At 38.6% G+C, this 16,149-nt stretch overlaps 1 protein-coding gene across 3 annotated transcripts in view; it reads right to left on the reverse strand.

Annotated features, from left to right (window-relative positions):
* The window catches only part of CNOT6 (CCR4-NOT transcription complex subunit 6), a 36,068-nt gene that overhangs the window by 16,783 nt on the left and 3,136 nt on the right, over positions 1-16,149 (reverse strand). The window contains exons 1-2 of one of the 3 annotated variants that reach the window (XM_014948071.1): positions 15,012-15,896; positions 1,803-1,916 (exon numbers count right to left, since the gene is read on the reverse strand). In XM_014948071.1, the coding sequence (XP_014803557.1) occupies positions 1,803-1,914 (112 nt within the window). In that variant the 5' untranslated portion in view covers positions 1,915-1,916; positions 15,012-15,896. Of the gene's footprint in view, positions 1-1,802; positions 1,917-15,011; positions 15,897-16,149 lie in introns of those variants that run through there. The other 2 variants (XM_014948069.1, XM_014948070.1) reach the window with 2 other exon arrangements.

Here is a 16,149-nt window from a genome sequence, read left to right on the forward strand (position 1 = left end):
AAACTACTGCCAGATATTTAAAAAAAGGCATGATTTTTGTATAAACTGAAGGGTGGAAACATGGATTTGTGTGACAGAATCAAGATTTTTACATTGCCGCATGCAAGGAATGTGAGATATCATCAGAAGGTCTCAAAACATTTCTTCTCTCCAAGATATTTTTTCCCCACCAGGAATGGCTTCTTTTTTATTTACAGAAGTCATCTCACTGCACCAAAAGTGTTAGAAGGAGAGTACCAACACCAGTTTGTCCAAGGCAAAAACTTACTTGCGACAGCCTTTGAAAACCCACCACTACTCACCAATATTAAGAACAGTCTGGTTAATATAGCAACATACACACATTATAATTCCTTTCTTTAAATGATTTTCTTTGAAATAAAAGAAGTTATATTTAGTGCTCGGGGAAAGCTACACTGACACACATGTATCTGGGACTCAGTCCCTGGTAAGTAAAGGTTTAATGCAGGTATCCCTTCCAGTGGGCCATAAGAAAGTGACAAACACAATAAAGCCTGCAGTGAAAAAGCTCAGTGATTTAAATGAGAGCAGTTAAAACATTTTTGGCTTTCTGTATTAGATGACCAAGGATTTTGCAAGGAAAAGACAGTGTGAAAAACAAAAACATTGTCACATTTTATTTTGCCTTGTGGCTTTCTGTATTAGATGACCAAGTATTTTGCAAGGAAAAGACAGTGTGAACACCAATAAAACAAAAACATTGTCACATTTTATTTTGCAAGGCAAATGCATACAGTTCTTAAAGGATTCATGCTACTGTAATGCTCATTAAGAAGTCTTTTGAAAGGTTTTAAATAGAAATCAATAGTTCTTTGCATTTTTAAAATTTAATTAACACCTATTCTTCCCCCGCACTGCACACAGGTGACTGTGATCAAAAAAAAACCCCTTGTAGCTGAAAGGATTTCCAGTGAACAGCACTGATCCATCCTCTTCGCTGCCTGCACCTCTCTTGGCTGGCGTCAGCCTACGGTGAGATTACCAGGCATGAAAGCAAAGAGCCATCACTTAATGCACTTCCTTATGCCGAGGCAGCAGATGTCCAAGTGGATATCCAAGCCTAATGCTGATGTATAATGCTGATTCCTGGAGCAGCATTTAACTAGGTTTCTGCATCTGTAACCTTCAAGTAAAGAACGCTATTCACATGTTAAGGCACGTGGCACTTGAAGCAAGACACAGATTCAATGATCTGGATGGAAAGACTCTTTCCAATTCAAAGAACTCTCTTTGTATCCTTCCTTCCATAAATTTCTCTATTGGACAGTTATTTCGAAATATCACACAGCAGTCTCTCAAAGAACATCCACATTTAAGCAAAATTTCAGCCTAAATTTACACCATCACAAAATAATTTTTAAGTTCTTAAAATATTTGAATTTCCTTGTAAAGACGCTTTGCGTAGCAAAATCAGTATTTACTCCATAAATCAAGAAAGAATGGTCCCACACCAGCTGGAATTCATGTTTAAGAATTCTGAGAATTACCTTATTTTCAAGAAAAGATCCAAAAGTCAAACAGTATGTCAAAGCCAGTTCTCAGAGAAATTTTTTCATATTTTTTTAAATTTTTTTAAAATATCAAGAACAGAGCAAAGATTTACAATTGCTTTTAAACTGAAAACTTCCGCTTCAGTAGAAACTATACTGTCATGGACTAGTACAACATTATTGTTCAATACTTAAAGTAACAGTGTTATGTCTATGTATCATCCCCACCTTCACCCTCCTCTCTTTGACAAATTAGAGTTCATCACTCAGTACAATTCCTCAGTTTCTTACCACTTATTTCCAACTCTGCCCAGTGTGATTTTTTTCCGTTGGCTGCTTCCTCTGAGGACATAATTGTGTACATCCTCCGTGGATCAGGTGGATCGTACTTTTCCTTGGGCATTCCTGTTGAGACAAAAAAGCCAAATAATTAATTAAGATATAATATACTGAGAATTCTTTAAAAGGTAATTTCCATTTCTGTTAAATTTTGTATTCGATGTTCTCTGCAAATGCTTTTCAAGACTTCAAATAAAGATAACTCATGCCCATTTACAAACTGCACTGCATGGGAAAGACTGCTATAAAATAGAAGAACACAAACAGATAGAATAGATTCACCATGCTCCCAGAATGGCAGACAACAGCCTAACGACCCCACCCACTAATTTAACAAAATCCGTAAACCAACATAAACATCATGGGTTGCCACCTTTCATGGGTATGTCACTGTGTCCTTCAAATCAAACCATCCTACTGCAGGCTCTGGGTTCTTCAACAATGACAATCCAAAAAGCAACGATCACCACCACCTGATTCTCCCAGATACAAACTATAAAGAAAACATTTGCTAATAACCTTGATTATCTATCAGTTCCAGGTTTACTGCAATTCTCAGCCCTTCACGCAGTTAAGCACACAAGAAGACAATTAAGGTTTCAAGAAGATCCTCAATTCTTTAAGGCTGCAAAGCTACAGTTTTTAATCCAATCCTCATCCTACTCTTTTCAATTGGAAAACATTGATAGAAATGTCTACCTCAGGTACACTTTCTTCAGCCAGGTGCTTAACACAAATTTAACCTATTTCTCTCACTCTCTCTCAGGTCATTCCTAATAACTTCACAAGAAACATTAGTAAGTTTCTTGTTTCTCTTTACCATACCCAATCATGGACTGTGAGAGCGAAGTGGCAAAAATTCCTCTCCAAAAACACCCTCCTTCTAGCTTTCCTGTACATCAACATACTTGTTCTGTTCCACTGCAGAGAGGAAGAAAAATGAAAAAAGGCATTCCTGGCTCCATCCTAAAGCCCTGTGCCATAACCCTCCCTGCACCATGAGCCAGCTCTCCTCTGTCCCAGGAGAAACTCATCTGGGTTTTTGTCAGTTTAGGAGGAAAACTAGCTTATATGGATTTTAAATAAATAAATCAATACTATATTTATTTTAAAATTAGCTCCACGTTTTCAAGTTATATAGGACTTCCAATATAAATCGCATTTATCACAAATAAGATTAAAGCTTTTGCATTGCCCTACATATATCTAAGAGCTTTTACAGCAAAGATTTTAGCATCTTAAGCTGCCACATCCAAAATCCATACAGAAAGGCACAAACAACAATCTATGTAATTATTTATATGAAATAGAGAAATTAAACCACCCTGGCTCAAATCACATTTACAACCAGATGACAAGCAACATCATGCAATTACTAAATAAAATACGTTACAACAATACTATTATAATAGCCAAAAACACTCAATAAAAAAGAAGCTACACTGGTCAGCTGGCTCAAATCACATTTACAAACAGATTACAAGCAACATTATGCAATTACTAAATACGTTACAACAATACTATTACACTCAATAAAAAAGAAGCTACACTGGTCAAAATCATAAGCACACCTACCTACTAGGTCTTTTAAGGCTTTCTAATTTTTTCATATCTTGGATAAAGTGAATACATCAGAAAAGTGTTGTAATTATATAGGGAATAAACAAGGAATTACTGGCAGTAAAATAGACTATCAACAAGACTTATTATCTGTTTATTGAATTTACTGGATAATGTTTACTCCACATGTTAAAAAAACCCAATATACCTCTTCCTTCCCCCCCTTAACTCTCAGTTAATTATGCACCTAAATTAAAATAAAGCTTTCAGACATCACATGCTTACTTTAAGACAACAGCTCTTTTACTAATTCACACTCCTCCTTCCCTTTCCCACTCCCACTACTGGTCAAAAACAGATTTCTGCAGTGAAAAGCAATTCCCCTTTAAAAAGTGAATTGTGGGTAAAAGGATGAAATTATAAATAGCAGCTGGGTGGAGCTCCTTGAAGAGTGAAGGCACTTGAGTGCCCAGGGTACTGGAATCACCAAGTGTAACACTTTCTTCTTCAAACTAAGCTAATTAAAGGAGATAAGACTGGATTATAACCCCCAGAAAGGTAAAAGCATAACTTCTCCCTACAGTAACTGTGCAATAAGTGCAATAATGTATGGGGCAAAGTAATGTATAGAGCATCTCTTCTGAAATTGCTGAATGTAATTATATATAATTCATGAAGACCGATGCCTTGTAGGAGTGCTCCAATTTGTCAGGAAACATTTACCTTCCTCGATCATTTGATGCTTTCCCTTCCTGCAGCTCCCTGAATTAATAAATATGTTCCAATTTCTCTAGAAACGAAGCAGGTATTACTAGAGACAGAAATTTCATTCAGTACAGAAACACCAACGTTCCCCAGAGCACATTCAATCACACGCACTAATTAACAGCCTTGCCGGTACCAGCAGCGTAATCCTCCTCACCACCGGAGGAGGATGACACACTTTTTCAGTGGGTTTTGTTAACGTGTGTTAAAACAATTAGAAATTTAAGAACTGGAGGTTTTAACACTGAAACCTGGTGACCCTGTGCTCCCAGTCCATCCATGGCACTGCTCTCCCTCTCATTAAAGTTCTCCTGATGGTTTTTCCCTTTCTCACTCCTGCATTTCCCAGCAGATGATTCTCTGCTGTTTAAGATTATCAGGAGGAAAAAAAAAAAAAGAAAAAAAAAAAGCAGTGAATGCTCTTGAGCCTCCTGGCTGAAAGAGCTGCTGCTGCCCAACAGCATCCCAGAAATTGGACCATAACACCAAGGACACGGTCACACGAAGTGAGAGAGCACCTTCGTTCATTTTGTAGAGCTCAAGGTTTCTCAGGAGCTGACAGCAAGGCTAAATTTGAGTCCTATGTCATAAAACACAAGCACAATACCTGGAACTGCATTTCAAAATTTCACAGCACGGAGTAGTTCAAGAAAATCAGTTTCTTTTACAAATCATTGTCTCTCCTCTTATCTTCACCTCCCCAGATCCAAATTTAGAGCCTGCTGAGATGCTACAGTTAACTGTAAAAGCTGAGGCAAACGTCAGATTAAGTGATACAGTTTTGTCCGAATAAAGCAATTTTAAGTACGAGCCATAAAATGGTGCTGAACAACCTCAAAGACACAACAGCAGCTTTTAAGCCATCATGATCAGATCATTTTCAGAAGAGCTTACACCACCTGTAATTTTCAGTTACGCCGACACAGAGGGTGGAAAGTCCCACTGACCACTTAGTCCCAACACTGAGTTAACACCCTTTACCCCAAAAAAACTGGGCTAAACCAGGCCAATGAAGCCAACAGTGCCAAGGGTCTGACACGGGGAATTAGCTCTGAGCCTGCAGTGCAGACGTGGTTTAAGCCTATGTTGACACTGAGGGAAAGGCCAGGGCAAGGGAGAGCAGGGCTCACAAGGCCCTTCAGGGAAAGGATGATGTGGACTGGAAAGAGGAGAAAAAAAAAAAACCTGGAAGGTCATAAAGCCAAGGGAGGGCAACCTGTTAGAAGAAGAGCTGACAAAGCTGGCTAATTACAGCAGGAGGATGATGGAGCACTGGCTCTGGCTTCACTTACGGAGGCAAAGCCGTAAGCTCCCAGGTTGAGGTGCACCTGGACCAACTGCTGCCTGGCCCTCCAGGTTAAAGCAATGAGTGCAGCCAGGTGGAGAGCCCAGCCTGGGTGGTGTTCAGAGAGCTGTCCTAGACAAGGGATGCCGTGATTACCAGCAGCTGCTGCTTCCCTCCTGAGGAGCATTTATAGGCCAGCACCACTCAGGGGATGGTGTCAGAAGGAGCTGGTGGTCTAGAAGAGAAGTAGATGCCCAAAGGTGAAGGTGGTGCAGCTATGCTGCCAGCTGGAGAAGGATGAAGAGAGGTCAGCCCATTGCCCCAGCAAGACTTTTGAAATGGTAAGTCCCCTGTGTCTATAGATGTGTGGAAGGTGGATGCCAGGCTATGAGGCAGTTAATGCTCCAGATGACTTTGTAAATTACCAGTAAATAACACCTCTGAAAGAGAGAGGTAACAGTCTGAGGAACCTGCTTTGAGGGACAGGGCAGGATAAAAACAACGATTTGTTTCCTAAATTCCTCTTCTGGTACTTTTATAAAATTGAAAGATAGTGAGGAGAATGATTTAACCAAAACAGGTAGGTGAGCCATTTTCTTGAGAGTAAACAATAAGCATTTTTGTGTATTTTTTTTTTTTTAAAAGACCAACCAAACATCAACAGAAAAACCAGCAGTTCTTCATTTCCTGAAGTGCTTTCTGTAATACCACAGATAAATTAACTCCATTTCAAAACTAAATACATAAATAACTCTTGTAGGCCAAGCTTATCATCAATGTTATATTTATGTATAAATATAAAAGTTTGCTATAAAAACTCTCCTGGAAACCTCAGCTTCTTCTGTATCAAAACTTAAACTAGGCAAAGAAAAAATGAATTCTAAAACTTCATAGAAAACAAGGGACAAGTGAGAGCAGCGGGGGTTAATGTTCAGGTACAACTTTATCTGATCTATTCAACTATTCTGAAATAACTATTTCAATACTTACTAAGCAGCATCTACAAATCCCACTTATGAACATGCAAGTACTTTTAGAAATAACTCAAGATGACTTTGCTGAAGCATTACAACTCCCCTTCTGAAACTTCTTGATGCATATTGATGACTTCATTTGACTTTTTTTTTCCCACCCCCTTCACTTGATGTTACTTATCACGAATAAGTTGATGTAGATCAGAAGAAAGCCAGGAGGGGGAAGTAAACAAAGTAGCACCACACCCAATTAAGTGCAGAATCACTCAAACTTTTTCCTACTTTAATTAAAAAGGGTGAATAAGCCATAAAAATCTAGATATGTAACAACATAACTTAAGTAATTTTCCACTTATCAATACAGTACAGTATTAATTACCAAACAAATTACTCTTGCACTGCAGAAAAATAGCAGGATAGAATGCAATCTCCAGTACTTCCCACTAATTATAAACCATTAAGTTGCTTAAAGATTTTTGTAAGAAAGTGGTAGCACTTATGGAAGACTTTTCTTTCTCTCTCCAAACCCTAGTATTGGAAGCTCATCCGAGACAATTCAATTGTAACTTTATGCCTTTAAGCTTGTAGCTCTTCCATGCAAACCAAAGTTTCACTTGAAAATGGGTTCCACTGACCTTCCCCATAAATAGACGTGTTTCTTAAATTAACTGATATGTCTTGAATTCAAGTTAATTTAGGATCCCCCTCACACCAGCCACTTGCACTGTGGTTTTACAAGGCATGAAGCTGATCCTGCAGCAGTTCCTTCCTCCCCAGAACTGTGTATTTCCACTTCATTCCTGCACCAGCCCTGACTTTTGTCTGGTAACAAAAGGAGATGGTTAAGAGAATTAATTGCCCAAAATCTAAGGGGAAGGAGGAAAAAAATATATTTGAGGAAGCCAAGCTTCCTGTATCATTATTCCTGAATAGCAGTAATGTACGTGTGGGTTTGCAGCACAGCTCTTCACCGGATTGGAATCAGGACAACAATATAATTGTCTCTGGCCACACCTCCCCGAAATCTCTTCTCCCACAGCAGGAAGCAAAATCTTGCTTCCAACTACCCTCACCCCTGCATCAGTTAAATAGTAACACTGAGCAAAGTCTGAAACCCTAACTGAAGGCAAAGTACACTGCTTTTTAGATAACTTAAAGTTGTAGCAATGTATAGGCTAATCAGAAATGTGAACTTGTATTTAAAGGGTTAATCACTACTGTTAGGCTTTATTAGAATGAACAGAAATTGCTGCTGTAAACTCCAAACAGTGAGCCTCTTCAAAGGGAACAGGAATACATCCAGAAGACAACTACTATGCTTTGGAAAAAATTCTTTAAGGTAATTTCATAGTGGTGTATTTCAGTTTTTACTACAAAACTTAAGATTTGGTCATTCCCACTCAAAGACCTCCTAACCATTCTTTAAACAAGTGATTTTTCCCTAATGAACCAAGATTACTGCTCTTACCTTCCCGTCACCAGTGGCACTTTATTCAGCAAGTTATGACTTTCTATGGGAACTGAATTACATTTCAGCTTGAAGTACAGGCAAATGAAGCAACATCACTGTGTAAACAGACACTGTCCCTGGCCGGGATGACATGGTGCAACATCTGCCTTCTCCTCGCAGAAAAGCAACAGAAGCTTCAACAGGCTTATGAGAAAGGTCAATCCCTGCAGAATTCACACACTTGATGAGCCGAGTCAATGACTGTTATTTATCCTCAGTCTATACCATGTATAGGGAGCAAACCATATAGTGATCTTAATACTGACAGTCAATGACTCTATTTATCCTCAGTCTATACCATGCACATGGAGCAAACCATATAGTGATCTTAATACTGAAAAAATGGTGGAAAAAAAAATACTCATAGGCAAGATAACACAATGAGGAAAGGAAGTGAGCAAGTACCCAACGCCTCCCAGCTAAAGCTAAGTGTCACATGAAGTAAACTTAATGTACTGCAGCTAAGCTCTTACTTAAACTTATTTGGGACCACCCCCACTCCCAAGACATAAAACTTAATCTAGTAGTTTTTTTGTCTGTATGCCTGATACTGTTTCTACAAAGCCTTCTAAATTTCATGTCAGTCTTATTTCTAGCAGTGTCTTATTTGGAACACAGTAAATTGAAACTTTATTTTTTAAAAAGAAATCTTTCCATACACCTACAGTGTACATACACCAGCTACTGGCAGGTATACACCATAATATGGAAGGATATGTGGATCCTGTGGTGAAATACAGCTTCTGGCTGTATTTTGCTACAATACACACCTGTGCAAGCAGATAAACCAAAGTTCAGAAATGCAGGTGTAAAAGAAAAAAATTTGAAGGAATGAAAGCATCCTGAAATTAGAGAAATCTACACTAAAGCACATTAGAACTAACATTACAAATGTTTTGATGCTGTATAAACAGAAATTTGATGTCTTGCCTAGCTACTGAAATACAACCTTCTGTTTAACTTTGTAGGAGTGAACAAGATTGTTCTATTGAAATACACACAAAGAAAACATCAGCATTGCAAGGAAACACACATATTATTTTTTTCCTACTAGTATGTTACTTTTAGGTAAATATCAAGCCTGTTGTGTAAACACCTATTATTTGTTGGCTAGTGCAAACACTCTTGGCATTTCATTTTTAAAAGGCTATTCAAGTAATTTACTTTTTTTCACAGTAAGGATATAGTATTGAAAAAAATAAGACTGAAAAAAAATCTGATTGGGAAATAGCTAAAGGGTATCACCTGAATTTTTCAGAATACATACTGTGAATCAAAAATTTCCTTTTCCCTAGTGGGGGGGGGGATGGCACGTAGCAGCTGTGTGCACAGGCAGAACTGGAGCAGCACAGCAGTGACTCCTGAAATACCCCCAAGAGACTTAACTACATTGTGTGGGAAAGCATCAAGACCCCTTCAACTCAATTTATAGCTTAATGTCAGAATAATCTAAATTAAAAAAAAAAAAAATAAAATGCTGTTGAGTCAACACAAAGCCAATTGACTCATTCCAATTGCTTTTCACTTGGTAGGATCACATTTTAGTGGCCCCTAGTATATAAAGATTTAATGGCTTCACCAGGGAAGCAATGCTTCTTCATTGTATTTTGAAGGCTTCTAAAACTAGAATTTTACATGACTGCAAATACAAAACCACAAGTTGCCCGGGCTTCTATATGACTGCAAATACAAAACCACAAGTTGCCCTTCCTCTTTTTCAGACTTAGATAAAGCAGTGGGATGTGAACATGCATTACAACTATGTAATACTTAATACAAGATACTGATTAAGTCAATACTCATTAGTTCATGTGAGTATATCTGGAATATGACTAAATCAGATGAGTTATTTGATTTTCATATATAAGTTCTACTACAGAAAACTCAGAAGATGACAAATGCTTTAATAGTCTTTCAAAAAAAATCTATAAAGCTGTAAATTTCTGTAAACCCCTTAATCTAGCTGAAACTGACTAAAATGAGACATAGCCCTCCTGAAACTTAAAAAAGGCAAAGCATCCTAGGTTCAGATCAACTGGGTAATAAATGTCAAAGGATGTATTCGCTGTTTTCAAATCAGGAACACTTCATTAGACTGCAGAGCTATATACAGGACTAGATCAGGCTTTATATTTTAAATCCAAAAATCAGTCAATTCACATTTTTAAGATGACCATATTATTAAGTTTTGACCTGCAGGTATTCCAAATTTAATTAAGGTTTCTTTTGTCCTTCTTAACTACTTGTTCATAGAAATACACACTGGGTGGTGGGGGTAGGGAGGTTGCCATTTTCCAAACCTCTCCTCCTGCCCAACCTGACACCTCTCCACTCCACTCCAACCACAATTTCCTACCAAACAAACAACCTGCAGCTCCATATTTTAACATGTAATGTACATGTAACCCCCTAAACCTTGGAAGACATAAAAAACTTATTTACCATAGTTTCACTAGTGCAAAGAAGCTATTTTCACTTCCATGTCCAGTTGCTATAAAAACCCATTTGGGTTAAAAAGATAACTCCACAGTGGTCAGAATACACAAGGCACAATTCAGCACAGAGCTCCCATCTCCTAGAAAGACCTACAAAATGGATCTATTTCATCTGACTCATGACAAAGAACTCAAATTCCCACCCCTTACCCTGCACAACATCTAATCATTAGAAATACTACGTCCAAATGTTCTCAGTGTGGCATAGATGTAGTCCAGATGATTAGAATAGTTCTTAATTATCAGCAAGTGTATGCAATTATGCCTATAGTAGAAGGCTTCTGTATGCAAAACAAACATTAACACAGAACCAAATTGCAAAGCAAAGACTGACCTTTAACTGGTATCCCTAGAAACACTCTGGCTGACTAATGAGTACTATATAACATTCAGATTTTTGCATTTTCTATTTTAGTGTATTCTGAAATGTCAATACATTAAAAGATCAGTCAGGTTCACTAATTACTCTAAGAATTTAGTTGCATCGCATAATTATATACTGTACAAATAAGATGGAACCAAAAAGATCAACTCTAAAAGGAAGAGTTCCATCTTAAAACATTTAGCTTCAAGATTTGAAAATGCAAATAGGCAGTAAGATCAGGGCTTAAAAGCTTCACCTAAAAACGACTTCAGAAAGCTAATGAGAATGGTCTTACACTCCAAAACGTTTATACAATACCAACTCTTACTCCACTGGTTCTGCCCAATCAGTCATATTTGGCAATCTAGTCATGGTTCTTCACCAGATGTGGGACACTAATTCCTGTTTAGAGGAACTACTGCACAATTTCTTATCTTTGTCCAACTCGGTAAGCTATTCTAGATACTGGCACATATACCACAATGTTCCTTATCGCATTTTCCTTTACACATCTGCAGAATAATTACCATGTTTCTGCTGTCTTGTGGGTGAAAACATGAAGTCACCGCGCAAAACATTATTCTCTTTCTTAGCCTTGCAATAGAACTTCAGGTAAGAGACAACCTAGTTATTTTAAATAAAGCTTGGACATGAGCTCATTTTCAGCATTCCTGCTACAGGGCTGAAAGAGAGCTTGACAGGAGATGTCAGTATCTCAATGCAAAAATCCTTTGCCTTCCTGAAAAAAACAATTTCTAGATATTTAAATGCTCGTTAATATTAGAGTTGCTAAACTAACTGAAGTTCAGGATGTTACTAAACTTTTTCATGCAGCTCCCACTCTACCCATCTAGCCACATCCTGATAGAAGCAACCAGACTATTCACAGGTTGTTTTTACTTCAAATTAAGCCAACAAGCCAGAGAATGTTGTTCCCCAGCCACACTCTCGCACAGCAAAGCCAATTCGAGATTTCTGTCCTGTCCCCATGTTCCACTTCATCATCCCCCTCCCTCATTTTGGTGCAGCTGCTTGTAAGACACTGCTGAAAACCAACAATGATACCCAGATAAAAAACGGGGGGTTATTGTTGGTGGTTTGGAGGGGGAAAAAAAAGGTATCACCACTCGAGCCCGCCAGCCAACATCACTGGTTGGTTTCCAGCATTACTCCAGCGATGGGGGGTTATTGTTGGTGGTTTGGAGGGAAAAAAAAGTATCACCATTCGAGCCCGCCAGCCAACATCACTGGTTGGTTTCCAGCATTACTCCAGCGACGGTTGTACTGATGTAGATTACGTGGAGTTAATGAGCAACCAAAATAGCAGCTTTCCAACTTCTGCCACTGGAAAAAAGTCCTGACTTACTACACCAGAAGAAACCATGGGGTGATCAAGCCCCAAGCTCCCTACACAGAAAGCACATATGCCATGACCAATAATCACTGTAAAACTGGTTCTCAGACCTCCAGAAGTGGATCTTTGATGACGATCCTCAGCAAAACCAGGATTCCTTCCTAGTTTTAATTATTCTTCACACAGGTCACTTGTTCCTAAAAACTCCCTGAAAGTATTCCTCTAGTCACAGACTAAGAGGCAGCACTGGAACTCCTCAATCTGAGTCCACAGGACCTTTGCTTTACCAGGCAAAGCTCTTCCATTGGGTGGACAACTGCTAAAACTTCCTTAAAAGAACATTAAAAAGTGTTAATGGTCAAAGTTGGGCATAAAACAACACAATACTTTTTATTGCTTAGCCATTTTGATGCTGCTGTTCCAACAGGTGAGACACATGAGACTAGCTGTGTTTTAGTTTAGTTTTGAGACTCTCTGTCTTTGTAGGTGTCATTTCAATGTGGGTTTTGTTCCAAAAAGCACATGAAACGATCTGTCTGCGAAGTGCAACTAGTGCTGGAAGTTTTTTTTTCTCTGATCCTGACTCTGCAAACTGATGTATTCAGAGAGGTACTTCTGTGGAGCACCATTTAAGTCAGATCAACTTGCAGCATTCATGCCTCACTTATCAGTACACTCTAAAATAGCTCAAGCAGCAAAGCTGCACAGGTTATTTGTGATATGCAGTATACAAATTATGGTATATATTTCTTCATCTTCTAACTGTGGCAAGACATCATCCCCTAATGGCATGAACTACCACCCAGATTGCTTCAGCACATTCTAGAAACCCCCAGTCTTCAGAGTGAAACTGCTGCCTTGCTAAGGAAAGGGGGGAGCTCAAAAAGGCCTTGGAGATACTGGTATTATAAAATGGTACAACATCTTTAGGAGAGGCTTAATGTAGGAAGCTGCTTAACTTGCAAAACAAAGGTTGCATATCAGGGACGTGAACTAAGACGCTCGAGAGAGCCATCAAAATACCTGGGCTCTGATCACAACATCTTGATGGCAGCCTCAGTAACACACCTAATGGCTTTCCCAGGCTAAAAAAAATAAATCTCTTCCTGCAATGCTCCATTATAGCATAAATTGGAATACTAACAGCAAGTATTTTACTTCTAAAGTAAACAACCATGTATATATTTTCTGCTCCTAGTCCCTCCTTGATTCCTTCACTTAAAAAAAGCCCTCGGAGGCATTAACAAAAGGATTCGTGTTGCAGTCTTACAAAAGAGAAAATCTGAGTTGTTGCCAATTTTTTTTTTTTTTTAAATAAGCACCATCTTGGAAGTGTAATTAGTAGCTCAAAAGTACATGTTAAGCATTTAAACAGCTTTTTTTTTTCTACAGGACCTGCCTAAGCATTTGTAAACTCTTTAAGACCTCAACTGCAGAAATTGCTCAATGTAGAAATTGTGAGTGCGGGTCCCCAGGCTGATGCCAAGGTTCCCTGGCGAGTGGACTTCTACAACAAAATTTCAATGCAGGAGCATAAATTATGTCACTTAATACAATGCTAATAATCTTGCAGGATATTGTACAATAATCACACTTCCAAGTGTGAAGCAGCAACACTGAAGAGGGAATACAAAACAGATGAAACCCTGCAGTGACTCAGTTTGAGCAATTCATGTGTACAGCTTTCAAAATTACACCATGAAGAAGTCTAAATTTAGACTGGATTCAGTAATGTACCAGTAAAGTATTCTGGCACCAGAAAACGTGCAAAAATCTCAATATACAGACAGAAAAAAAAAACAAACCAGATATATGGTGTGTGACAAGGCAAGGGTCAATCTCCAACCCTGCAACTAGGATTAAAATCTAGAGGTAGGGTCTGTTGAGATTATTCTTGTGGGGTTTTAAGGTCCCAAACCAGATATATGGTGTGCGACCGGGCAAGGGTCAATCTCCAACCCTGCAACTAGGATTAAAATCTAGAGGTAGGGTCTGTTGAGATTATTCTTGTGGGGTTTTAAGGTCAGTGGTAGTTTTCCAAGCTCATCGTACACAGTTGTAACCTTTCAGTACTACAGATTTCTCCTAGCAAAAAGTCTTATGGAAATATGTGACAATTCTTGTATATTCTGTCAATTCTAAAGGCATCTTCATGCAAAAAAAACCAAACAGACTGTGTATAATCTTCATTCAATGCGGCCCCACTTGGGCCAAGGATGTAATGTTACAGACTGCACATATACATGTGTACAGCCAAATCTGCATGAAGAAACAAGGGAATAATTTCAAACCTCAATATTCCGTTAGCAAACAGAACCAGGGCCTCTGCAGCAGGGACTGCCTGTTGCAGCAGGTGCTGCACAACTGGAAGGAGGGATTCTGGTTCACCACCCAGCCTCCTGGGCATGGTGATCATCCAAATAATTAGACACACTGCACTACAAACAAAAATACTTAGCTTTCTGGTGATCGATTAACAGGACCCGATGATCATCCAAATAATTAGACACAATGTACTACAAACAAAAATGCTTAGCTTTCTGGTGATCGATTAACAGGACCATTTTTATTTACACTGCCATGCTTTAAAAAGAAAAAAAAAAAAAAGGGGGATGCTTTTGCTTGTCAGCTGGGAAACAATTTGTAGTTTGCTTAATCTTGGGAGCACTCTACCCCATTTTAAAGACAGTGTTTTCCATCATGAACACCACACTTCTTAGAAGAATGCCTTCCTAATATCTAGGAGAGCCTGATCTTAATGTTTTTTTACCTTGAAAGGTACCATGCTCGTTTGATTTGTGACCCTTCATAACATGCTTTCAACTTTTCATATATAAATGTCAAAAGTATTTACCTGCCCATGTAGTATTACAGTCTCATCTATCTTTATATTTCAGTTCTTCCTCTAAAATTCAAGCAAAGTAAACAGCCTGAACACATCAAGACTGTATTCAGAGTTCAACTTCACAATGCAAACAGAAAAGAGATGCATGGTAGTATCCTTTTTATAAATGGACTGATCCAAGCGGTTCAGGTGAAAAGTGAACAAAGAGTTAATCCAAACGCGAAGGGCTCCATTTCAGTAATAGCATGAATAAACCCCCACAGAAGGCTTCATTGCTAGCAGCAAACTCCACAGAGTCCAGATGAACCAGCAGGAAGAACAGAGGGCGGATAATCCTGTAAAATTACCCCAGTGGAAATGTTGATAAATTCCCAATTACGAGACCTGCTCTAGAATGAAAAAAAAATGCGAGATACAATACAATTACCAGTCAACACTTGCACATCTTTGTATTCAAGCCAGACAAATACCACAGGTATTTCTTAATCCCTTGAATTTTGAATTAGTTACCCATTGCGGCGAAATCTAGATTAAGAAAATAAGCCCCAGAAATCAAAACGAAAGACCAGCAGATCTGCAACTCTACTTACAAAGCAAATACCCATCTGTGAAGTTACATTTTCAGTAATACAATTTTTTATGCGTTTGTGGAAATACAAATATCTGTATTAAAAATTAAAAAAAAGAAACCACAAAAACACAACAATCCCCCTGTTTTACTGCGTTTGTTCTGAATATATTTCTTATATTACACAAAGCATTACTGTATTTGTTCTGAATATATTTTTTTCTATTACACAAAGTAGGTTTCATATTAATTTTTAATGTTGGTGGAAAAACTGCTGATAAAATACGTGTTCACAATATACTTGTACACCGAGACACAGACAGGTGTATAGATACGTGCTTTCCTAAAGCCTTGCCTGACCCCAGGCTTAAAATTCTCTACAAAAAGGAGACCGAGGGGAGCTGCCCTGCAGGGTCGATGGCAGACCGGGGGGTCCAAGAGCTTCCCCCTGCACCCAGCTCAGCCGCTCAGTCCTTCTACACCTGCCCGACACACGCAATAAAAGAAATCCCCTCCTAATCAGCTCAATTAAAGAGTAATTGCTGTTCGGACGGCAGAGTTTCTCAGCCCCCCCTCTCC

Source organism: Calidris pugnax, unplaced genomic scaffold (genome assembly GCF_001431845.1).
Source record: "Calidris pugnax isolate Ruff unplaced genomic scaffold, ASM143184v1 scaffold27, whole genome shotgun sequence".
NCBI lineage: Eukaryota > Metazoa > Chordata > Aves > Charadriiformes > Scolopacidae > Calidris > Calidris pugnax.